The 26696-nt window shown below is 39.7% G+C and overlaps 1 protein-coding gene across 1 annotated transcript in view; it reads right to left on the bottom strand.

The window, feature by feature from the left end:
- The window catches only part of ARHGEF26 (Rho guanine nucleotide exchange factor 26), a 133004-nt gene that overhangs the window by 42620 nt on the left and 63688 nt on the right, over nt 1-26696 (bottom strand). Inside the window, exons 7-10 of the mRNA XM_043998496.1 lie at nt 18080-18232; nt 13046-13175; nt 7458-7532; nt 1892-1981 (exon numbers count right to left, since the gene is read on the bottom strand). Coding sequence (XP_043854431.1) covers nt 1892-1981; nt 7458-7532; nt 13046-13175; nt 18080-18232 — 448 coding nt within the window. The remainder of the gene's footprint in view (nt 1-1891; nt 1982-7457; nt 7533-13045; nt 13176-18079; nt 18233-26696) is intronic.

The following is a 26696-nucleotide window of genomic DNA, read 5'->3' as shown; positions in this document are numbered from 1 at the left end:
TAAACTTGCCTTAGAGTTTGCTAATATGAAGATGAAATTTACTGTCCCAGATGATAAGGGGATAACTTCAAAATGAAAAAAAAAAAGATTTTATTATCTAAAACTCAAGACATAACTTTGATGTTTCTTAAAAAAAAGTTGATGAAGGAAAAGCATTCATTAAATGCTTATTATTTGATAAGAAATGAATAAATAATAGATTAGTATTAAAGTTCATCAACATAGTGGTCAGTTACAACTGAGATAACAAACTACTATAAGATACAAACTCACACAAACATACACACACAGAGACAGAGAAACAGAGACAATGACACAGAAAGAGACAGAGAGAAATAGCTTTGAATATTGCAATAGCTTAAATTATGAGTGATTGTACAGTCCAGCCCCCTGATTTTGCAGTTGAAGTAGAGGCCTTGGGACTTACCCCAGGTCCCTTGCATAGTCTGTGGGAGAGCTATAACTAGACTCTAGAACTTTTGGTCCATTAGGTCTTTTCAAGTGAATTTAAATTAAACTAAATGGAGTCTAGAGGTAAAAACAGATTTCTTCAGATGCTTTTCTTTCCTGTTTGTTTCACATGCTAAAGAAATAATCCAGGTGGGAAATAATTAATTTCATGGGAGAAAGAAACAAAGTGTGATCTTCAACTGGAGCAAAGAAAGATCCAAAGTCTTGTAAGGCTAAAGCCTTCTTCTGTTGCTATTTGAATAGAGCCTGATTAAAACACCTCCATGGAGAACCTTACACAGATGCCATAAAGTGACACTCCTCCTACCCAAGGAGAGTTCATGATACAGAATTAAGGAAAAAGTGGGAAGCTTTTCTGGATTCCATTACCCTGTGACCTAGATCTGTGTCCAATAGAAGAAACTGGTGGTATCTTTTTTTTTTTTTTTTTGCGGGGCAATGGGGGTTAAGTGACTTGCCCATGGTCACACAGCCAGTAAGTGTCAAATGTCTCTGAGGCCGGATTTGAACTCAGGAACTCATGAATCCAGGGCCGGTGCTTTATCCACTGCGCCACCTAGCCGCCCCCGAAGCTGGTGGTATCTTAAGGTGGATTTTGGTTTTAGGGAAGAAGAAGGGGTTAGAGGATTGGAGCTGATTGTTCTGGAAGGGAAGAGAGTGAAAAAATTAGGTTTCAGAATTTTTTCCTTTAAAAAAGTCTATCTGATAGAAGACAACAACATATAAGCACAAGTTAGTTAAAAGAGGGGAGAAATCTTATTTTTCAAATTCTGGGAAAGGTGGTCTGCTGGTTTTTGTCTGAAAAAGAAACAAAGCTTTATTGGTAAATGTTTATTTCAACTTTAAAAAATCTTGACATGACCCTGTTTCCATGTGTAGTAAGGAACAGTAAAAAAGGCCAGTGCTGATTAGGTGGGTACAGATTCTAGTCACAACACTACTCTTCATTGAGTACTCTTGGGCAAATCACTCTCTTTCTGAGTCTGTTTTCTCATCTATAAAATCACAGGTTGGATTGCATGATCTCAAGGGTTACTTTCAGTTCTAAAATTTGATCATTCTCAATTCTTTGCCCCAAACCTGGCATCTTCCCTGCAAAACGCCTCCTGGAGACATTCTCTTTTCTATCCATTTCCTGAGCAAGGATCCTACTGCCTGGTGTCACTGGTCAGATGTCATCATGTCTAGTAAGTTACGACTTCCCAGCTGCTTTTCTGGTAATTATTTAAAGCTCTTTCCCTGAAAAGTAACTTTTCCATTCCTAGAACGCTATCGATGTAAGAATCTCATTACTTCTGCTTTCAGTTAAGCCTGTGCATCTCCCCAGATTCTTAAGTACGGCCAGTACTAAGAAAAAGCAAAGCCCATTTGTCATCATTTACCAGGTCAACAAATTAGGCTGCAATAGAAATGAAGGTACCTTTATTTTGAATTCCAGCTGAGAATTAATTGTGTACATCATTTCGGTCCGTTCCATTTTCCGTGCTCCTTCATTACACAAACGAACCAACTAAACAAAAAAAGAAGAAATCAGTCGTTGAGTATTAACTATATTAACCAAGAAGGCTAATTTTTCCTTCTATATACAAACTTCTTTTTTGGAAATGCTCACTTCGTGGAACTCCCATGAAACTCTCACTATTGAAGAACACACATTTAAGATATATAATCTAATTAGATATGGCTATTAGGGATGTTTCCGCTCATGAGACAAAACAGAGACTTGCTAGATGAAAAACGGAATTGTTTTGGACACAGGAACTATTCTTTTTCTCCTTGTCTGTTGCCTCTACAAATACACGCATACACACACACACACACACATATACACGTCCTACCTTGAGTCTTTGAAGTCTTTGTTCAACTACCACCACTCCATATTTACTAGTTAATTCCCAATTCCAATCAATTAGTCAAATAAATAAACATGCATGAAGTATTTACAAGGAGCTATATTCAGCCTGGGAATACAGACAAAACTCAACGGTCTTGCCTTCAAGGAATTTCCAATTCTATCATGAAAAATAATCTCCTGCCTGAGCCCTTCTACTGCCCAGATCCCAACAGGTGCCCAAGGGCTGAGCAGGACTAGGCACGTCAGGGAAATGAGCTCTTTCTCCCAATTCAGCTCTTCTGCCCAGAACTCAACAGGCTCCTGAGAGTACAATGGTAGAGGTATCACAGATAGTCCTTCACCTCAATATTCCTTCCTGAGGCAGCTAGGTGGATAGTGGGTATAGAGCTGCACCTGCTTGAGTTCAAATACAGCCTCAGCCATTTACTGTGTGACCCTACGCAAGTCACTTCACCTTTTTCCACCTCAGTTTCCTCAACTGTAGAATGGAGATAATAATAGCACCTATTGGGGACAGCTAGGTGGCTCAGTGTATAAAGCATCGTCCTGGATTCAGGAGGACCTGAGTTCACTTCTGACTTCAGATGCTTGACACTAGCTGTGTGACCCTGGGAAAGTCACTTAACCCCATTACCCCACTCAATAAAAAAATAAAAATGAATGAATGAATGAATAAATAAAATAAAAAAGAAATAATAGCATCTACCTCACAGGGGTGTTGTGAGAATCAAATGAAATATTTATAAAACACCTAGCACAGAGACTAGTATAACAAAAAAGCTTGTTCCCCACTGACTGCAACCCTTCCCCCTCTCAGTTGGACACTGACTTTCTAATATCTGCCCCCTTCTACTCTCACCCAGTGTCCACTTCTCTCCTCCACTTATAGGAGCAGGAAATCACCAACTACAATCAACCAGCATACAACTGTAAGACAATGGCCCACCAGGCCTTATTTTTTGCCCTAGCACTATGCCCTCTGGAGTCCTAGGACATTCCTATCCACCCTACTTATGCATCCTAGGGACTCCTGGGCTTTACTACCACCCTGCTGTTGAACCCTAGGGCTGGCCAGGCCTTTCCATGCACACTATAGCTGAACCGTCCTATTTTTGTTTAGGAAATGAGATGATGCAGCAGATAGAGTGCTGAGCTAGAATCAGAAAAACCTGAGTTTATTATTAGCTGGGTGATCCTAAGCAAGTCACTTAACTTCTGCCTGCCTCGATTTCTTCACCTGGAAGATGGAGATAACAATAGCATCTACCAGTTACTATTTTAAAGTGCTGTGCAAACATAAAGTACTATATAACTGCTAGTTGTTGCTGTTGTCCCTTAATTAGAATGTAAGGTTCTTAAGAGCAGACACTGTCTTATTGTTCTATTTCTAAATTAAGCACTTGGGATGGTACTTAGTGAATAATTTCTCCTTGATTCAGACGTATACAGAAGACACATGGAGTCCCCTCAAATGATTTCCCCTTTCTTTGTATCCCCAGAGATTAGGAGAGTGACTAGCACATAAGCAATTCAACTCTCTGCAAGTCTGAAAGCATAAAACAAATGTAAAAAAGTAAAATTGATAACAGAAGATACACAGATTCTTCAACACTGGATCTATATTTGACCAGTAAATGGAAACCAGCCTATTTGGGGAGTCAAGAAGCCCATCTATTAAATCCACACTCTGTGCTGGGCACAGTGGTCAGCGATAGCGAGAACAAAGTCATTTGATTCGATTGATGGCACTGGATGGATTACCATGAGTTTAGCACTTGCCTGGGGCCAGCACGAATATCTATTTCAGGGCCCTAACAGTTACTCCACACTATCTATAACTAACATTTGCATAATGTTTTAAGGTTTATTAAACTGTCTCATGACAGTTCATGAGTTAGCTTGCTAGCCCAATTCTCATTATACTTATTTTATAGATGAGGAAACTGAGACAGAGACTAGTAGAAATGAACTGCCCAAGGTCACCCCACTTGAAGTAGCAAAGCCAGTGTTCAAAATTTGGATTGTCTGACTTCAAATACCAAACTTTTTCTTTTATAATCCTGACTTTCAGTGAGAAAGCTCCCTCCTCAAGTCTTGGATACTGAGGAAAAGTATGACCAGCTGCCTGATAATAGCTAAAACGTGAAGGTCTGATCCATTGGCCAGGGAGTGGTATCCTGGGTGAAAGCAGACGTTTAGCAATGTATACGGATGCCTAGGGATCTCAGCAGGACTTAACTAGATCCTGGCAATTTGATGCCATGGAACTAGGGGTGGGGGTGGGGTGGGGGGAAATCAAACATGATACCAGAGTCTATTTAAGAGGAACATGTAAGGGCCAGGAAGAAATCCAACCACTACATACCAGGACTCCTTTGCCTATGAGAGGGCTATATTTGGGAGCATGTGTGGGGTTGGGTGGCATACAGTTGGCCCCACAATGGGCCCTTACACCAACATGTTTAAGACTTCCTTTTAGAACTGCTCTCACAGCCATTCCAAACTCACAAAGTGAGAAAAGAAAGCCACTTCCCTTGCCTTAAAGTCCCACCAGTTACTGATCAGAGATGAACTTTGTAACACTGTGTCACCAAATGAATCCATCAGACCTGACTTCAGATAAACTTTGCCTGTGTCCAAGGATCAAATGTACCTTCACGATATAGAGAGAGATGAGTCACCACTGAGGGGATCTGACCTTAACTTGGACTTCAAACGATTTCCCCTCCCCGCCCCCACTTTTCCCTTTCCTTCTGTATCTTATCTTTTCTCATCAGAATGTATGGTCTGGGAGGAGGACAGGGATTATCTTTCTTTTTCTAGTATTTGTATCCTCAGTACTTAGCACAATGCCTGGTATATAGTAAGAGCTTCATAAATGTTTATTTCCTTCCTTTGTTCCTATGAAAGTGTCATACAGCATGCTTTTAAAAAAAGGAGCATGGAGACATTACAGAGAGTCCAAGGAAGTGTTATTCATACCCTTTCAGACTTTCTGTCTACCAAGCTGGAGTGTAAACTCCTTGAGGCCAAGGGCTGTCTTTCTGATTCTGTATTCACAGTGCCTGGCACTTTGTAGGTGCTTAATAAATGCTCATTCATGATTAGAAGGTATGGCTCACACAACCTTTGAAGAGCAATGACAGGATGCGGAATTGTTGGCCTCAGAATAAAACCAGGACAAGCCCTTCTCTGAATTAACATGTTAAAATTCAGCATATGCTTTCTTTTCTTTCCCCATAACATGCTGCCTCTTAGTCCTAAAGGACAGAAGGAGGAGCACTGGACAGAAGTTTCAGAGAAGCTGATTTCTACTTGATCCAAGAAAAGATGTCCCGAGAACTAGAGCTCTCCTAAAGAGGAGGGGCAACTTGGGAGACTGTGGGCTTCTCCTTCCCAGAGGGATCCAAGCAGAGCTGAGATGCCCACTCTGGGGGCATGTTGTAGAGAGGGTCCCAGGGCAGCTACAGGCTGCTATAGATGACCTCTGAGGTTGCTTCCAAATTCATAAGCTTCTCCCGGGCAGAGAAAATCCTAGAATGTGGCTATTGGAGCAGCCAGGCATCTCTGGAATTCCTCTAAAAGAACATGGAAAGCAAACGTCTGCCCTAAATGGTTTTGACATTCATCTGATAGAAGACAGTCAGCCAAATCGATTGACCTCTCCTGGTCGTTGCAGCCTCACAAATCTGGGGTCCTAATTTGCTGATGGAATGCTAAGATTCCTTAGAAGTTTTTCTTGTTCCCTCCCACTTCAAGTCATGGCTAAAAAAAAAAAATCGACAGGATAAAACCTTTTTAAACTGATTTCAAATAGATACTCAAAAAGTCTTAGTTTTTATTAAGCATAGGATTTTGAGGTGTTTGAGAGTATTGTTGAAATATTCTGAGATTGAGCAAAGTATTCTGAGATGCCAGAGACAATCAATTCAAAGGTTCAAATTTGTTTTGTTTTGTTTTGTTTTGTTTAGGGCTTTCTCCAGTTTCTCCTGCAATAAGTATGTCTTCTGGCTTAAATAAACAGCAAAACATGTACTCAAGTCAAGAGGACTGGCATTTGCACCATTTCCTCTACTACGTCCTTCTACTGCCCAGAATTAGCTTCCATTTAATTTGTATATATTTGTATTTACTTATATGTGAACATGCTGTTTTCCCCTAGAGAACATAAGTTCTTTGAGGGCAGGAACAGCTTCCTTTATTGTCTTTGTATATTCCACTCTTGGCATAGTGCCTGGTACACAGTAGGTGTTTATTAAATGTTTCCTGATTGAAGGGAACAAAGCAAAGGAAGGAGAAAAAAAAGGACATTTCCCAAGGATGGAGAGCCAGGTTTCAATGACCTCTTAGGGCAGTGTTTTATTCCCATAGCTAGCAATTCATCACTGTTAGCTCTTGGGAAGAGATGGCTAATCCTTGACTCATTGGATTTGGTGACCTGGATGGGCTGCTGTCTCTGAGGTTACACAGGAAAGCAAACTTGGTATATAACAATAGCAATATTGATGATACCAGCATCTGATGTTTACAAACCGATTGTAGGTCTCTGAAGTCATTGACATCCATTATTTCATGGCTCTCTCCCATGCCAGGAATGCCCCCTCTCTGCCCCTCTACCTCTAGAATCTCTGGTTTCCTTTGAGATTTAGTTCAAGTCCCACCTTCTGTAGAAGGCAGAATCCTAATCCCACAAACTACTAGTGGCCCACCCCCCTCCCATCCCCATGGTAACCTTCTATCTACTCTGCTTGCATCTTGCATTAATATAATTTACATATACATACATTGTTCACACATCTTTGTGTCTTGTCTCCCCAATGGAATGTAAGCCCCATTGAGTGCAAGGATTGTTTCATTTTAGTGAAATGATGCAGAGTAAACACTTAATAAATGCTTGCTTCATGGGGCCACCTCATAGCAGCTCTGGGAGACGCCATAAACAAAGAAAACAACTGTGAGCCCTGAAGGGCAGCAAACTAATACAACAACCACCAAGAACTGCACAAATGAGATAATATTGGCAAAGCACCTAGAACAGCACATAGTAGGTGCTGAATCAATCCTTGTTCCCTTTCCTTCCTGCTGAAGGACTTGAACCATGGACCACTTGGTAAAGTTGTCAGCATCCTACCTTGCTCACTTCTTTAAGGGCCCGTTTGCAGACTTCATACTTTGGCGAATCTTTAGGTGTTTTCTGACAGATGGTCTGAAATGAATTAGAAGGCGATCATGTTAATTGGTTTAAGTATATTAAATAGCAGTCATTGTCACTCCAGAGGAGGCCCTGAATGCCAAACCAGATCCTTCAACCTCTGCCCCCTTCTCTTTATGCTGCCCTTCTCTAACAGAGTGTCCTGCACTTTCCCCTTCACTAAATGTTGGATTGATGCTTTTTCCATTTTTTCCCCCAACATCACTTTTTAAAAAATGGTTTCCTTTATTCAATGAACAGAAACTTAAACTTATTTTCTCTCCCTCTCCCCAAAATTAAAAATAAAAACAAAACTCTTAGCAAATATATATACTTAAGCAAAACAAATTTCTGCACTGGTCATGTCTGAAAAAAAATGTTTCGTTATGAACGGTAAATCCATCACTTCTTTGGCAGAATGACATGGACCACATTTTTTTAAATCATCCTCACTTCCCAGTGAGTCTTTCCTATGATAGACTCTTGTAACATCAGTCAAGCATGACAAATCAATATGGTGGCTATGTCCTTAAAGCTATACTTCATTTTGCACTTAAAGGAAGAAGTGATATACTATTAGTCTTGGGTAGCCAAGTCTAGGACCTGTCTCATGCACTTGTCATTTATATTTTAGGGGATTACAGTTATCAGTATTTGGATCTCATCATAGCGGTTGTAGTTTATGTCACCTTTTGGATTTCCTTCCCTCTCTTTTCCCCCCACCCCTCTTCTAAGTTTTGTGCACAGGAGGGGCAGTATAAATATCCACTGACTCAAGTGATCTAAAAAGGATTGTAGTAAAAATGAAAATGACATTCAAACAAAAAGCTATTCAGTATATATGTGTGTATATATGTATATTTGTATACATATATACATATACACACACACATATATATACACATATATACATATACATGCATATTGGAATGATTGGAATGATGCCACCTGCTGGAGACTTACTGTAGGAAAGCTCTGCCATGAAGTGAAGGTCTTTGAGGGCAAGACCAGGATTCTTTTCTCTGGCGTCAGGAAGTGATGTTTGCTGGTGGGAGGAAGAAGGGGGGAGCCTGGCACTCTGACTCACGCTCTTTCCTAAGGACGCTGGGGTGGAGAAGGGAGCTAGAAATGCATTTTCCCTTTAATAGACAGATGAATGTAGGCCTTTTTCTCTCTCTTTACCAAATTCTTATTCTCCTTAATAAATGCTTAAAATCCTAACTCTTGTTAAAGCTTATAATTTATTGGTGACCACTAGAATTTTAGCTTTAACAATATACTTATGTGTGTGTGCGTGTGTGTGTGTGTGTGTGTGTGTGTGTGTGTGTGTGTGTATGTGTGTGATGAGAAGAAAAATTTGAAGAGAAAATAGGTGAGATGGTCTTTGGCACATTTATATGGCATAAACCATGACTTACACTTTTAAAATGGATTTTAAAGGGCTCTGGTCAAGGTCAAGAGAACTAGACCTCCCATACTTGTACATTCCCATTTTGTAAGAATAGACCAAAAAAAATGCAATTCAAACAATAATCACTAATGTAATTTTACCATTACAACACATTACCTTATTTAGCAATTTTAGCTCAAATTCTAAATTAAATTAAAGCAAAGTAAAAATATTATAGGCAGATTTGGACTTCCCTACTATTTTGTTTGTTTGTTCAGTTATTTTGTCATGTCCAACTCTTTGTGACCCTGTGGACTATACAGTCCATAGGGTTTTCTTGGCAGAGACATAGGAGTGGTTTGCCATTTCCTTCTCCAGTGGATCAAGGCAGAAGGAAGTTAAGTGACTTGCCCAGAGTCATACAGTTAGGAGTATCCAAGGCCAGATTTGAACTCAGGCCTTACGGACTCCAGGCCCAGTGCTCTTGTCTACTGAGATGCCTAGCTGCCTTTCTAGTGTTGTCAGATTTTAAGTGAGGCCTCAGAGTTAAGCAGCAGGTACCTCAGTGGCAGGAGAGTAGGAATGAGGTAAGCTGTTAAGTAAGAAAAGGAATGAAGACAGGAATTACATAATGGAGGATGACCTGACTTCAGACTTTCAGTGGAGCTAAGAATTCGGATGGGAAGTTCCAAGATTGTGTCAATTAGGGATGTATATTAAGGGCAAAAGTTTGTTTTCTGATTCTCTGTTCAAACATTGTGCCTTTGCGTATAACTTTCCAGGACATGATGCCATATCTTTTCAAAAAAGGCAGTCCCCAAGACTTGGATTTGCTCCAATAATTCCTGGATTAGAAACAATGAGATGAGATAGGGGCTCGAGAAAGCACGGGCCATTCCTGTGCCCCCTATCCTAGGTGCCGGGGTAAGGAGGGCTGAGGAAAAATTACTTCCCAAAATATGCAAGTGCATTTCCCTTCATTCACATAGTACTCACCAAAGACTCTACCTTGGGCTGTCCTGTGGCAAGGGGAGAAATATAGACTAAGTATCATAGGTATAACAGACCTTTAATATCTGGATAGCTGTGTTTCAATATAGCACTATGTATTTTATTTTATGTATTTAAAAAGATTATTTTGAGAAGGCTTTATCTGACTACCACCAGTGGGGCCCATGAGCCAAAAAACCGCTAAGAGCCCTTGGTTTAAAGAGGCAGAAGAACCTCTTTTTTTCTCATCTGCTCTAGATGGGTGGTCTTTATGGTCCTTTCCAGTTTGTAAACTCCAAGAGGCCATGATTCTAATGCTGACTCAGTTGCAGGATAGTTAAACTCCAAATAAACGTGGGGTTAAAGAACAAAAGGTAAGTTTTCCCTTGGGCAATATATTCAGTAAAATTTATTGATGAACAAGAAAGATTGAAAAAAAAACAGTCATGCACAGTAGGGTCCTTTCAAGGAGGTATTTTTTGTTTTCTACTTTTTGGTACATTGTGTGGTACTTAATAAATGCTTACAAAAGGGTTGAGTGATATTATTCAGAACTATGACACTAAGAAAAAAGGTATCGGGCAGCTAGGTGGTGCAGTGAATAAAGCACCAATCCTAGATTCAGGAGGACCTGAATTCAAATCCGACCTCTGACACTTGATACTTACTAGTTGTGTGAACCTGGGCAAGTCATTTAACCCTCATTGCTGCACCCCCCCACCCCCAAAAAAGAAAAAAAGGTAAACAGATATAAATTTGTTATCTAAGATAGAAGAAATCCTGGAAAATGAAAATATAACTATTACATGCCAACAGAAAGCCATTTTGTAAGAGTTCAAAATCAATATTTAAAATCAATCTATTTATTCTTTGTAAAATATATGTTTTCTTTTCATGGAATCTCAGAATCAGCAGGCACCTCAGTGACTATCTAGTCTAATCTATACTGGACCTGTGTTCTTCTATGATATTTTTGGGCAAATAGTTATGTAGTTTTTTGGGGGAAACCTTCAACTCTTGGAAGCCCAAGATGTCCTGGTGTCCTGAGACATTCCCATTCCATATTTGGATAGATGTAATTTTTATCATAGTAAATATAAACCTAGCTTCAGACTCATGAAGGTATGGGTTCAAGTTATACCTTTCACACACACACACACACACACACACACACACACACACACACACACACACACAAAGACACTAGGTAAATCATTTAACTCTTTAATAATCTGGGCAACTCCCAAGGCTGTAAGTTTAAGAGAAGATGACAACCAGCATTAGTTGAGGATCATTCCTCACCTAGAAATTCCTAATTCTACAGAAGTCTCAAATTTAATCCTGTTTCCCAGCTTTTTCCCTTACATTAAGCCCAAAGATACGTCTTTCCAATTCCTACTACAACACTGCCTTTCATTGACTTCATCTTCAACTTTAGCTTTTATTATTCATTCATTTCTCTTTGGAAGAAATCTTAACTGACAATAAAAATCAGGCATATACAACCCTCTACCATGCTTGGTACTATGCATCACACATAATAGTGACTCAAATGTTCGCTGGATGCATGTCAGGGCTAATAGACCATGGGAAAGTAGGGTTCATGTTAAAGCCAATTCTAGTGGAACAGCTACATTGCCTAAAGCAAGGAATATCTCTTCTCCAATATTTTCTATAAAATTCCATGTGCCAGATCTTGAACTTTAAAAAGTGATTATGCCCTAAATGATGTTTGCTTACTGTGGGAATTTGCCATCAAGATGAATTATGAAGAGCAATAAACTATTCCACTTGGGAAAAACAAGTATAACTAACAAGAAGCAAACCAGCTTCCAACTCTGATCAAGTCTGGACGAGCTTTCCCTAACCTTATTTGCTATGCCCATTTTTCTGACAATCTCTGACCCAATAAGGCAGGCCAGTGCTGACTAATCCCATCGTCCACCTCCTGCTTTCAACAAATTGCATTATTTTTTCCATTCAACAGGTAGTTTCATGTTCATCTTTTTTTCAAGAAAGTGTCCTGAGAAAGGAGTGGTATTTATTTCACCTTTGTGTCTGATTTGTCACATCTATTTCAGCCCTTACTGGTTAACATCTTAGTATTTAATGCCTATTTTTTCTACTTTTGAGGAATAATCAGTTATTCTAAATGCTATATCCTCATTCACAGAGCCCCTGCTATTGGCACCATGCAAGCAAAGAATATTTGAACTGGACAAGTCCTTAAAGGCAACCTGTGCCATTTCTCTCTTAAAGATAATCTAAGTCATTCCTCTCTTTTGACTGATGAGGGAACTAAGGCTTAAAGAAGTGACTTAATCAAGGTTTCACAGACTGACTGTGGGAGAGCCAGAACTCAAACTCAAGTTTTCTGACTCCAAGGTCATTTCCCTTTCTACTTTGAAGAATACATGATATCTTTTCTATGAGAGACTCTTGAGTGTTTCTTGGGTTATAGAAACTGAATGAATATGTGAGTCCCTGAATGAATGAAAGAATCAATCAGTTAATTAATTCTGATTCCACCTATTTATGAAATGAGTCAGTATAAGCTTGAGAAGAGAAGAGTAGGAGGAGCAAGTATTGGCACTAATAGCTATAGTCATAGATAGCTGTCTCTAAGTATTAAAGGGCTGTAATAGGAAGAAGAGAGTAGGATCATTCCATTTGGTCCCAGAGGGCAGAAGAAAGAATATGGGGCTGAAGTGGCAAAGAAGCAAACTGGGGCTCCATGTCATGGATGATTTGAGTAGTCCCCAAGTGGAAGAACCTGCACAGGAAGGCACGGGTCTCTCCCTCTTTGGAGCTCTTCAAGCAGAGTCTGGAGAACCATGTGTCAGGAATGTTAGAATGGAGATTCCTTTTATGGACGGGAAGATGAGATGGCCATTGACATCCCTTCCAGATCTCAAAGTTCACGATTCCATGGTTTGACTTGCTTTGAAGATGATTTCCAGAGAAAACCCGATACAGACTAAGATTTCCCTTCCATGTAACAGCTTCTTACTGAAGAAGAGCAAATGTCTCCTACCATTTTCACTAATGTGTCTAGGAAGTACTCTCCCCACATCCAAACAGTAAAGTCTCCTCCATCATAATAGAAAGAGTGAATTTAAAAAAAATAAAAGTATAACGAGTTTCTTACATCCATCAGCAAGGGAAGACGTGTAACCCTCTGCATGGGGAGAATGAGGAAAGAGATCATAGGTAAATTCCTACACTCTTCTTGGGATTCAATCCGAGATAATACTTCCTTAAAAGATGGATTAGTTGCTCTGAGGAGGAAAAAAAAAACAAAAAACATGTCAGAAGATTATTTGCTGCCCACGGTAACTTTATCTCCACAAATATAAACCAAGTAGGAAAATATATACATGACAAAGGGAAACAGTCTTTCATTCATAATAAATTTTCAACTATAAAATCCCCTCAATCCCATAATTAGCCAATTGCTCAGACTTTCAAAAGGGAATAACGCTGGGCATGATTTTATGGGCGCTTTCAGCAGCTGCGAGTCTGAGGAACTCGGAAGCTGACCACAAAATGTAAAACATCAGCACAGTGGGATCTTTGAAGATGCCCCTGGAGATTATTACAGTTCTGAATGTAAACACACACCCCTCCCCCACTCATTTAAATTAGCACCTGCCGGGCCCATTTCTTAGCTGGTCCCCACTAGAGGTGAATTCCATTTCCTTTGGTAAGAATGACTTTTTTTAAAGCATCTCCTCCTCTATTTGGATTTGCATTGATATAACACTTCAATCTCTACTTTTGCTCCTACTTTGGAGAACTAACATATGTGAAAAAAGCAGTGGGTCTAATGGATTCCTGACACTGGGCAGAAAAGCTCTGCCCAGGCAGCAGGCTTGTGACCCTCCCACCATCCCCCATGGCAACATTTAAAAGACTGGGATGTTCTCAAGGACCTTCTAATTCTTTGCATCCCTGGAGCTGAGCACAAGGCCTGTAGGTGACTTAATCTATGCTTATTAACTGGCTGGAAGGTCTGTCCTGCAACTGGTGAAAGAGGTCAGGAGAAAAACAGAGAAGAACCCTCCTGTCATGCTGAACAGACTCTAAGCTACTTAAAGGCACAGACTCGTGCAACAAATGGTTGCTCATTGAATGAATGAGCAGTAATAAGGTATGCTTTTAGATTTCCCAACATGCACTATCTTCTTTGATTCTCATGAAGACTCTGTGAGTTAAATGCTATTATTAAACCTGCTTTAGAGAGAAGGAAACTAGGGGCAACTAGGTGATGCAGTGGATAGAGCACCGGCCCTGGAGTCAGGAGGACCTGAGTTCAAATCCAGCCTCAGACACTTAACACTTACTAGCTGTGTGACCCTGGGCAAGTCACTTAACCCCAATTGGCTCACTAAAAAAAAATAATTAATTAAATGATTTTAAAAATAGAGATAAGGAAACTGAGGCTGAGAGAGAGCAAGACTTGAAAAGGAAGAACTGTATAGTGGATGGAGTGTTGAAATTGAAATCAGTTCAAATACTTCCTTGGACACTTATAGCTGTGAGACCCTGGGCAAGTCACTTAAATTTTCAGGCCTCAGTTTCCTCATTTGTAAAAGGAGAGGGTGAGATTTAATGGCCTCCAAGGTCTCTTGCAATTCTCCATCTCTGATCTGACAATTCCCAGGATTCTTACAAGATCTCAGATTAGTCCTCTTACTGTGAGCAGGGTGAGGATGCTGGGATAATTGGGAAGTAGAGCTGATGCTGGTGATGAGGATTTGAAAGGCAAAAATGAAGAATGACATTCCTTATTAAAGTTTATGAAAAATTAAAGTGAGAAATGTCTGGGGAGTAGATTAAACAAAAGCTACCAAAGCCAAAGCTTTCTAATTCTAATACTAAAGTGGGGCCCCAAAGGAAAGAGGAGAAAATGCATCTCCCTCACTTCTCACTGGAGAACAAGAGGGTGGAATGTAGCCTATTCTGTTACCCTTAGTTCATGCATTTTGCTGTTTGCCTTGCCTTCCCTCCCCCCTCATCACCCATAAGGGATGGCTCTCTCAGGAGAGGACAGACTCTGAAATAAAGGTGATGTTAAAAAAAAAAGTAAAACTTCATTTGAGTTGGAATAATGCAAAGGTATAGATATAGACATACACATATATGTATGTGTATATAAATGTATATGTGCATATATATATATATAGCAACAAGTCTGTCTATGGGATTAAAAAATCATTTCTACTTTATTAGGTAAGGCATTAACTATTTCTAGTATTTTTAAAAGGGTTTTTAAACATAAACTGTATTTAGCCAAGGGGAAAAAACCTGGCATAGTAAAAAGAGGAATTGTAGCTCACAGGCCTAGGTTCAAAATCTTGTTCTGACACTTTAAAAAAAACACAACACTTAAAAAAAAGCCCCCCCCCCCCCAACTACCAATAATATCTATGGGAATTGAGTTCTCTCTTTTTGCAGTAGTTTCAAGAAGACATGTGAGGTTGGGAGAAGAGGGAGGCACCTAGACTAGTCATTAGAAATAAGGTCAGGAAGTATGGCAATTGATTTTCTATGGAAAGCTTTTCAGTTATTTTTGGAGAATCTCCTTCTTTGAATATGGTGGTGGTTTGGGGATAATTGCAGGCCTCCCCCTCCCCAAGGAGAGCTCTCTGCATATGAAGGGCCAGAGCCAGCCCTCCTTACCAAAAGGGGCTCTTTTATCTCACTGTAGGGCCCCTGGAAGATAATCCTCACACCCACCCAGCGCATACACCTGGTCTGCATGGAAGCTTGCCAGAGCCCCATGCTGTGGGGATCAGACGCCCAGCATCCTGGGAGAGAGCATGCAGACAGATTAGTCCTCCCAGCATTCTCTCCCAAATGGAGCTGGAGGCTTGTGCATCTGAGATGCAAGTCAAAGGACAGAAGCCAAAGTGTGGCAATGTTTCCCTGGGCAATCAGTCGCCAGCAGAGAATCCCATGATAAAAACCTTTTCTAAAGAATGTCTGAGATCCTCTTATCTAGAGATACCTGGAGCCATTGCAAAGCCAAAGCTCTCATTAGCTGGGCTAGGGCAAGGCATCTGCTTATACATGTGAAAATGCATGATGGAATTCCTTGGGATAACAGAATTTTTTAAAATCAAGAAGTGAGTTACTTTTCCCCATTACCTCCCAATGTTTTCCCCTATGCTCATGTAACTGAATATAATCTAATGGAAGAGAGGTTATGGATCTCTTCTACTTGGCCCTAGAGGGCAGAAATTGAGGAATACATATAAATGAGAGACAATATGATGGAATAGCAAATATATATATATATATGTGTGTGTGTGTGTGTGTGTGTATGTATATGTGTGTATATACATATATACATACACACACACATATATATATATGGGGGTAAACTGAGTTCAAATTCTGGCTCAACCCCTTGCCTTTCGCCTTTCTGTGACATTAGGTAAGTCATTTAGCATATCTGGATTCAGGTTTCCTCATCAATAAAATGATCTCTTAAGAGTACCTCTTTTCTATGAACCTATGATATTGAAGAGGGAGCAACTTGAGTTGACCATAAGGAAAGAATTGTGAAAAATTAAAGCAATCTAAAAATGCACTAGCACCTTGAGATGTAATGAATGGGCTCTCCCTTATTAGAGCAAAGGCTGTATGACCACTCATCTGAAACTTTGTAGAAAGGATGGGTTAAACTAGATGGTGTGATGAAATAATGGGATTTAAGATACTCAAAGACCCACCTGGAGATTAATCTAGACAGATTGAATCAAGTGAGAGTGATTGACTGCTGATTAGCCTACTTCAAGTTAACTGGATTGTAATCACACCTGGCTAGCCCTTAAGAAGGGATTGTTCTCAGAAGCTAGACTGTGAACTCAACTTGAGAACACCTTCAAAGCCAATGGATTTGGATGACACCAACCAATCAGCTTGAAGCACTGTGTAAGAACCGCCTCTGTTCCAGACCTATAAAAAGCTTCCACAATCAGCTTGCTGAGAGTTCGTGATTGAAGCAGGCTCATGGAGGAGGACTTGAGGAAGAACCCCACCAGGCTGGAACACTAGGCTAGATAGGCCTTTTCTTAACTTTCTGAAATCCATGTGAATACTTGTATGCTTTAATAAATGTTTAATGCCCAAAGACTAGTGCTGAAGCTCCTAATGTAAGGCAATCACACAATATAGATTTTAAACATCACAATGGCTTTCCACACTAGAAAGAACTTTAGGCACCAGAGGCAGGACATCAGGGTCATTGTCCTGCTTCACTCCATCCCTGGGGTCTTTATTTTCCATTGACTGAATGAAAGAGGTGGACTGAATAATTTCCAAGATGTCTCCTTGCTTTAAATTCTGTGATTCCATAAAATATTATTAGAAGCTATTCTCCCGGGGCAGCTAGGTGGCGCAGTGGATAGAACACCGGCCCTGGATTCAGGAGTACCTGAGTCCAATCCGGCCTCAGACACTTAACACTTACTAGCTGTGTGACTCTGGGCAAGTCACTTAACCCCCATAGCCTCACTAAAATTAAAAAAAAAAGAAGCTATTCTCATTCCTCTCTAGATCTCCTACTTAGACACCTCCTTACCCTCTTGCTATCCAACAACTACCTTCCTGCTCTAGAGAAATTCCAATTCTAAAGTCATGCTCTCCTGATTAGAAAATGCCCCAATGTATCAGGATGATATATCAGGAAGAGTTCTAGTCATGCTTCCCTTCATTTTTTACTCCAACCATTCTTCCTCCTTTGCTCTCATAAGGGTACCTTTCTTTTCCCCTGTTCCCCTAAATTCTGGGACCATAAACCACAACCAAATAATTTTATTGTTCCTGGATGGGCTGTGTCAATTTACTCCCCTAAACCCTATTCTCCATTCTTATAATTTTCTAGACAAAAGTGCCTTTTTTTGGTCACCGTTTTGTCTCTCCTAAGAGAATATAGGCTCCCGGATCACAGGGACTGTTTTTGCTTCGGGACTGTATCCCTAGTAGTTAGCATAGACTTTGGCACATTATAAGGATGCAATGAGTTTTCATTCATCCATTAATTCATGTTTCACACCAAGAGGTGGATTCTAAAATAGACGATTCCAAAACCATTTTAATCAATGTAGTCCCACTCACTCACTTTAGGCTTTTAAAACTAGATCAGCATTTTGCAAATACCACCAATGTTACTTACATTAACTTTTGTAGAGTCCGTTGCTGGTAGACTTCATTTGTACAGTATTTTATGTATGGATCAAATGTGGATGTTGTATGCTTTTCTACAATGTCACTTATATCATCTAGGAAGATATTATTTTGGTGTCTTTCTTCTAATTCTTTAAAGAATCTGTGAAAAATAGAAGCATTTACTCTTTACTTTTTTTATTTGGTACATTTCAGAAATGATAATATGCCTGTTCTAGAAACTGAAAGTTTCTTCTTATATCTTAGATGTATTTGACAAAAGAACCTATGGGACTGGGAAAGCATGGAAAGATTCTCCCAGGTGTCAACAGAGAAGGTATGTGACTTCTGACTAGTATTAAGAATACAGAATCTAGGGCAATTTCAAAAATAAATTATGAATGCTGGGCATATATCATGAGTAGGTCAAGGACAGAAGATGTGCTGTATGCACCAAACTTATTCATAGCAACACTGTTACAATAGCCCATTGATTGGGGCTAAACCAACTCTGGTACATGAATATAATAGAGGATTATAGTATCTTAAGAAATTATGACTATTAAGGATTCAGAGAAAAATGCACAAGAAAATTGGTATCAACTGATCCTGAGGGATATAAGCAAAACCAGGAAGTTAACATACAATGACCACAGATATGCAAACGGAAAGATCAAGAGAAGCCACATTGAATGTTGTGGATTACTATAGCCAAACTTTGTACAAGAGATGAGAAAGTGCACCTCTCTCCCTTCTTGGCAAGGGTGGGAATTGAATGGGGGTGTGGATGGGATTCTTCATCAGTACACATGGGCACCTGTTCCAAAACTGAGTCTAAGAGAGTTGCCTAGACCACTGAGAGCTAGATGGATATTCGAGGATTATGCAGCCAGGAGGAATCAAAGGCAGGTCTGCAATACAGGTCTAACTGATGGCCAGGCAGGTTCTCTAGTTGGCCAATAAAAAGGTATTGTTTACTCTGCTTGAAGGCCCATGCTAAGCTCAGAGCACCACACAAAGAAAGGCAAAAATAGCCCCTCCCATCAAGGAACTCACTTTCTGCTGTAAAAAGAGATGAACTCGGAAGATTGTACTATTCAAAGTGATGATCATTGATCTCAATTCAATGGTTTACCTTTATCTTTCCAACCATCTTTGACTTGAGGCTCAGGAGGAGTTTGTGGTGGTGGTGGTCTTTTAAAGATTGAGTTATCAAATCAAAGTGTGCCTCACACTCAAGGCTGACCTTCAATCAGAAATAGACATTTGGTTGTTCTAAGCTCTCATCAGTTTGCTCCAGCTACTGCCTGTTTCAACAATCCCTTCCACTAATGATGGTCTACATGGTCACACATAGGATATCAGTCATTGCACAGAAAATTGAGCCCTTAATTAAGAAAACAACAAACAGCTCATCTATTCTTCAACTCTAGGTTTCTTGCTCTCAACGATGAATCCAATACTTACACTTTCGGGATGTGCATACAAAGTCAACCCTTATTTACTTCTGTTTCCTCCACACCTGTGTGTACTCCCAACCCACGTCTCTCTTCCACTCCCAGTTGTGTCAACACTACCCCACTCTGTCTGTTAAACAATAGTCATGACAGCAAGAACAGAAGCAGACAGATGTAGTTGTGCCTTCTTGCTTTTGCTCACGCATGACATTCCATCTCTTGACTCTGTCCCTTTGTAGAAGCTGTCACTCGTGACTGGAATGTTCTCCCCCACTTTAAGCTCTTAGAAAAAAGAAAAAAAACTAGTCTCCTACAAAGCTTAGCACAGATGCCATCTTCTACTTGAAACCTTTCATGATAGGATGAACTGTGGATAAAGCACCGGCCCTGGATTCAGAAGTACCTGAGTTCAAATCCGGCCTCAGACACTTGACACTTACTAGCTGTGTGACCCTGGGCAAGTCACTTAATTCCCATTGCCCCACAAAAAAAAAATCATGATAAGATGAACTGCTGGTACCTTCTTTGCCCAAATTACCTTTCATTCATTCATATGTTTCATAGATATTAATAGGTGAATATAATGTCTCCCCCTAAATTTTAGCTTTTGATGGCAGGAACTTCCCAATGACATCTTTGTAGACCCTAATGCCTAGCAAAATGCCCAGCACATAATGGGTGTGCTTGACTGATTATGCAGGTACTGTTCACTAGTGCTAGGGAGGATATTTACAGGTGAAATGAGGCAAGAGACTGAAGATCTCATTGGAAGACTGGGGGTGACCAGAGAACACTTTCCCAGAGATCACACGAGAATCACTCTGCACTAATACCTTTTAGTTTTCCCAGTAGAGAAAAGATGCAATTTTATAAATGTAAACCAGGAAAGTGCCAGTAGAAAAGATGTAATATATATTCTCTGCTGGTGTGAGGATGTCACTACCACAGGCTTGGTTTTTCATTAACAACACAATGGCAGCCCTAACCAGGCACCACAGACCTCTCGCCATCTTCCCTGTTGCCATGGGTGATTTCATATTGTTACACTTCTCTTAAATGGTATTTCATGATTGCTAGGAACAAACTAATTTGGATACTTTTGGTTTTCTGACATATGCAGACTAGCTATAAACTTTATTATTAAGCTTCATGTGGTTTTTAAGATAAACCCCTAGGGAAATGATATAGCAGATCATTATCTAGTCATCAAGTGTTTTTATATGTAAAATTTTCAGTTACGATTATTACAAATACATATCTTAGAAGCCAACTCTCCTGCTAAATGAATGTTAAGTACTTGTCTCTAGCTCACTTCTAATAACCAGAAAGATTGTGTCTAGGACACCAAAAACAACAGTAACTTGGCTTTTCTTTACATAAAAGTAAATTTCATTTACTAATACAAAAGCTTTGCCAGAGTATGAAATAGAAATCAGGCATAAGTGAAATAAGTATTTTCTGCTACTTATCTAATTAAGATATAAACCAAAACAATCATATTCTACTTCATTTGAAACACTGCAATGAAAAAACAAAATCTTGATGCTGAAAGACTTCAGACACACTGGCAAATTCACATTACCACATGACCTACAGGATGACAGAAAGAGTATTGCTGGCAAGAATGAGGTATTATTTTGGAAACCAGGAATGATGGAGATTCAAGCCAAAGTCTATTATCCAAGCACTTGAAGAAGTAGGGCCCTGCAGATAAAATCTAAGTAAATTTGTGAACAACTTTATTCTTTGGAAAACAAACATACACAAAAAAATAACCAACCAATAATCACTCGGTGATTCTCCACACATAAAGAATATGGCCTTAAAATTTCATAAACCCCCCATCCACAAGATGGAGGGGGTGGGAAGAGAAGTTGGAACACAAAGCTTTTTTTTTAAATTGATGTTAAAATTTTGTTCTTACATATATTTTGGAAAATAAAAGTCTATTCAAAAAATTTCATAAAATGATCTGTGTAGGAGTAGCAAACAATCACTCCTGTGATAGATAGCCTGGTGGATTTTCTGCCCCTACAAATTCATTTCTTTATTCTCTTGATATTCCAATCTCCAAGAGCCTCCAATACCATGGGGCAGGAAGGGAGCCTCCAGCTCTCAAACATCTGACCAGAAAGTTCTTCTGGGTCCTACCATTCTGAAGAGAACAAAGTTGCAAGAGCATCATCACTGGGTTGGCCTCTGGGCTCTGAACTCTTTGACAACAGCAAGTGAATAAGGCCAGTCCAGGAGGGACTGCTTTGTTTTTGGTCTTAGCAACCCTAGCACTGAAGCACAGCACCTTGCACATAGTAGACATTTAACAAAGACCATTAAATAGAATGGAACAAAAGTATAGTTCAAGGGAGTGGGGGGATTTGTAATTTGGGTCCCTGCCCACACTGATAAAACCAAGAACACTTGCAATTAGTTATCTTGTATATACTTATATGTGTACATACATAATGCTTTTATTGTCTCCTCCAATAGACTGTAAGCTTTCTGAAGGCAGGAAATATTTGACTTTTTTTTTTGTTGTTCCCCTAGAGCCTAGCACTGTGCACCAGCTACTAACACTCAGAGAGCTCTTAATAAACACCAACTGGTTGGCTAGTTTACCACTCATCTTTTATATAACTTATGCTTGAGAGTTTAAATAAGAATAGCAGAATGTCTTTATGTGTGGAGTTAGCACTCTCCATTTCCCCTTCCTTTGCCAAAACACTTTGGAAACCACCACCATCATCTTTGTAGCCTCATTTTCATTTTACCTCATAGGAATCCAGAGAGTGTTGTAAGAGACTCTTTGCTTAATTTGGTCATTGTGAGCTTGTACAACTCAGATGCAACATCCTATTGTTCTCTCCACTCGACTACATCACAGAATCTTTCTTTGAGAACATAACAAAATGCAATAACTTTTCCACAAGAGTGATAAAACAAGCTTTCCATGGAAATTTTCAGAATTAAAATTTCTAGGATCAAAAAAAAAATTCTAGGATTAAATTCCTGAAGGAATTTTAATTGAGAACAACAACAGCAACAACAGAAAACTATTTTTTTCTTTTTGTACCTTGGATTCAGTAAAGATAAATTCTGGGGCAGCTGGGTGGTATAGTGGATAAAGCACTGGCCCTGGATTCAGGAGGACCTGAGTTCAAATCTGGCCTCAGACACTTGACACTTACTAGCTGTGTGACCCTGGGCAAGTCACTTAACCCCAAATTGCCTCACAAAAAAAAAAAAGATAAATTCTAGGTATAAAATAAAATTTTACTTTCTGTGGAGTCACATTATTCATGTCATTTATTTAGGAAAAATAGGACACATATCACTGTCCAAAGTATTCAACAGATCTGTTTCAATATAATTCTCACCCTCATTCCCACCATGCCATATAAGGAATATCATATTTTATAAAAGGATTATTATTTGTCTCAGCTCTCCAGCAGATTGTTAAACTATCACTGTGAGCATTTATACCTAGGAGATAGGTAAATGTTACAAATCAGGGTTTGATTAGTTGATTGTTTAGATGTAAGAAAGGGATGGAGAAAAGGTTAATAATGTGGCTTGAATTTAAAAGTATGTCCTGCTATGTTTTTCCCGGAGAGCTGGTTCTTAAATATTTACCAGCACACTATCACAGTGATAGTTTAACAATCTGCTGGAGAGCTGAGACAAATTGGTTCCAGCACACCACACACCAATAGCTCCAACTCCCTTCCTAGCCACTAGCTCTAAGCCCCAATTAAGTCCAAGTAGCCCCACTTCTCTCCCAGCTCCCACTAGAGTGAAAGCTCCTGGAAGGCAAGGAATTTCTTGCTTGGATTTGAATCTCCAGAACTTCTTTATGTTTGTATCCTAAGCACAATGCCTGGCAACTAGTAAATGCTTAATAAATGATCATTCATTCTATTATATCTGTGGTATCTACCTATCCCTCCACAGGCCCTCCCATCCATCCATTCATCTACCTATTATGACAAATTCATTTTATGCCTATAATAAGTCTCCAAGGGCTAACACAAAGTTATCTGGTATTTGAATTTGTTTAACCAAATAATCCATTATGGTGGAAAGAGCACTGAATTTAGATTTAGAGGAATTGGATTTAAGTTTTGATTCTATTCTGACAAGGCCCTTCTCTGGGTCTCAGTTTCCCCATCTCTGAGGATAAGGGGATGGATCAATGATCACTAAGGGCCTTCCTAGTCATAATGCTTTGATCTCATCTGATCCTGTACGCTCCTACCTAAGCCTGATCTAATTACACATAGACTTATTGTTGAGTTATTTCAGTGGTGTTCAACTCTTCATGGCCCCATGTGGAGTTTTCTTGGCAAAGATACTGGAGTGGTTCCATTTCCTTCTCCAGCTCATTTTACATATGAAGAACTGAGGCAAACAGGGTTAAGTGACTGGCCCAGGGTCACACAACTACTAAGTTAGCTGAGGCCAGATTTGAACTCAGGAAGATGAGTCTTCCTGACTCCAGGCTTGGCACTCTATTTACTGTACCACCTAACTACCCAGGGACTTAACATATTTACAGTCAATTTTCAATTACCTATTTAAGAAGAAGAGAATGTAAGCTTTGAAGATGTGAAACAGAGATAAGACAGAAATTTCATCCCAGGTAATCAGGTGTGCTCTGATACTTACACTCTATGACCTTGGGCAAGTCATCTCATCCATGCCACATTAGACTATATTCTCTTTCTGTGCCTCAGTTTCCCCATCTATAAAAGGAGATGGTTGGACTAAATGACCTCTAAGACTTCTCACTGCTCAGGCCTTGAAACTTTGATGTTAAATTAGTTCCTGGACTCTAAAACATAACCCTATTACCCAAGACCAGGTCTTCTTTTTAATTCCACAATAAAATTTTCAGGAGACTCTTATTAGCAATGTGATCCTGGGAAAACCACTTACATTTCTGGGTCTCAGTTTCCTCATCAGTGAAATAAGAGCATTGATCTCAATCCTGTGATCTTATGATTCTGCCTCAAGATACATGGCTGTGAATCCATGATTATTTAAAATCGGCTAAGCTATGGATCAAGCATTCCAGCCTTTCCCACAAAGGAGAACTGAAAAATAGACAGGTTTCTGTTTCCTACTCTTGAATAAAGGAATTAACCAACAGAAAACAAATCTTTTTTTAAAAGATACCAACTCCTACAGGAGGTCTTTTCCGATTTCCTGCCAGTGGCCAGTGTCTCCCTGACAAAATGACCTTTTTTTATTTTGCCTATAATTGTGTGTGTGTTGTCTAGAGAGAAGATAAGCTCCCTGAGGGCAGGATATTTTTCACTTTTTTGCCCAGTGCTTAACACAGCGCCTGGTTCATAGTTTGTGCTTAATCAATACTTGCCAATGGATCACATGGGCCTATGATCCCATGCCTGAATCTGTTTTTTTTTTTTTTTCCCAGTACTACATGGAACCTGGACTTTCTAGAGGTCTGATTAGGTATGTATATAGTCTTAATGCTCTGTTTTATTGCTATAATTAGCTTAAGATTAGCACAGCCGTATGAAAGTCCTAGGAGTAAGCTAGCAAATTGTTATTCCATTTATGTCTCAGAAACAAATATACAAATTACTCCATGTGCAACCTTCATTAGACTGCTCCCCTGTGACAGAATGAAAGCCAAGCTGTAACAGGCTCCATGATTCTCCAGACAATGACCTGTAAAATGTTCATAGATAAGACATTCTCCAGTCCAGCTTCAGCTGACCCCTAAATGTACCAGTCTCATCACCCCCAGCCTGCTCAGGGACTCTGCTGACTAAGTAATTCACAGTTATTTCAGAAATGAACTTTGCCACTAATATCCAAAAGGAATTCTCAAACAATTCCATGTCTGCTTATACTACCCCTCACACAGTGACTGACCCATAGGCGGTGCTCAAAGAAAGCTTTGTGGATTGATTGATTTGATTGAGGGGGAGAGGCAATGAATTCTACTCTGGTGAGAAAATAAACAGCTTCAATTAGTCAACTGGAAAAAAAAAAAGAGAAGATTCTGCTCTAATGAGTGTGTATTGTTGGTGTTTTGCCGCGTCCAACTCTTCCCGACCCCATTTGAGTTTTTCTTGGCAAAAATACTAGAGTAGTTTGCTATTTTCTTCTCCAGCTCATTTTACAGATGAGGAAACTAAGGCAAATAGGATTAAGTGACTTGCCCAGGGTCACACAACTACTGAGTGTCAGAGGTCAGATTTGAACTCAGGAAGATGAGTCTTCCTGACTCCAGGCCTGGGCTCTATACACTATGATGCCACCTAGCTGCCCCGTGTACTGTGCTTACTGTGTGCTTAGCTCTGTGATATCTACAAAAAATATGACAGCCAGTGCTCCCTGGCCTCAAGTAGCTTACTACTCCATCGCTCACTTTCTCAGAGGAATGCTGTCCAGAAGGTCTGACCTCACTCAGCTGGAGAGCCAACAAAAAGACTAAGACTTGGAACAGAAAAGGGGAAGGTGGCCAAGATGATTTTAGCAAGCAAATTAAACCTATCTGAAAGCAAACAGCTCAAGAAAATGAGGGCTTTTGAAGGACAGTTAAAGAAAATAGCTCACCAGGAGAACATAATTGTCAAGGTTCCACCAGAAAAGTGGTTTTAGAATAGGATCTTGACTTTGGCATTACCTGAAGAACCATGGGAAACTGGCTTGATTTTAAAGAAGAAAATTAACTTAAAATTTTTAAGTGATAATGTCTGTTTTTGGAAAATGACTAGTTGTCATTCTGTATCCATTTTCATTTTCTTGGGTGGAATATTGGGCTAGCCTCCTGTGAACACCATTTTCATTGAAGAGGCCCTTTATTTTTCTAGGATTTCATAATACCTTCCATACATTATTTTTTCCAAATATAAGAGCACCTGCACAATCTCACCAGCTCTAGGGAATTCATCTTCCATTGGGACTTTGCCCAGGTCATGGTCCATGCCAGTAAAGAACACAAGCATATTTCTCTCTGATTTTACTGATAATCAGATCACTAAACAAAGTTCATTGTAGCTTTGTCTGTTGAGGAATACTGTCTGATCCTACCACAGGCATGGGAGGTGTTGTTTAGAGTAAAGCACTGGTGGAGGAGAGCTTTTAAGACCATGCTTTGTAGGACTAAATAAAATGTTTTGTTTGGTTTTGCAATCAACA

The sequence above is a fragment of the Dromiciops gliroides genome, chromosome 3 (genome assembly GCF_019393635.1).
Source record: "Dromiciops gliroides isolate mDroGli1 chromosome 3, mDroGli1.pri, whole genome shotgun sequence".
NCBI classification, from domain to species: domain Eukaryota; kingdom Metazoa; phylum Chordata; class Mammalia; order Microbiotheria; family Microbiotheriidae; genus Dromiciops; species Dromiciops gliroides.
Note: the sequence above shows the minus strand (reverse complement) of the source record. Positions and strands in the feature narration are given on the sequence as shown.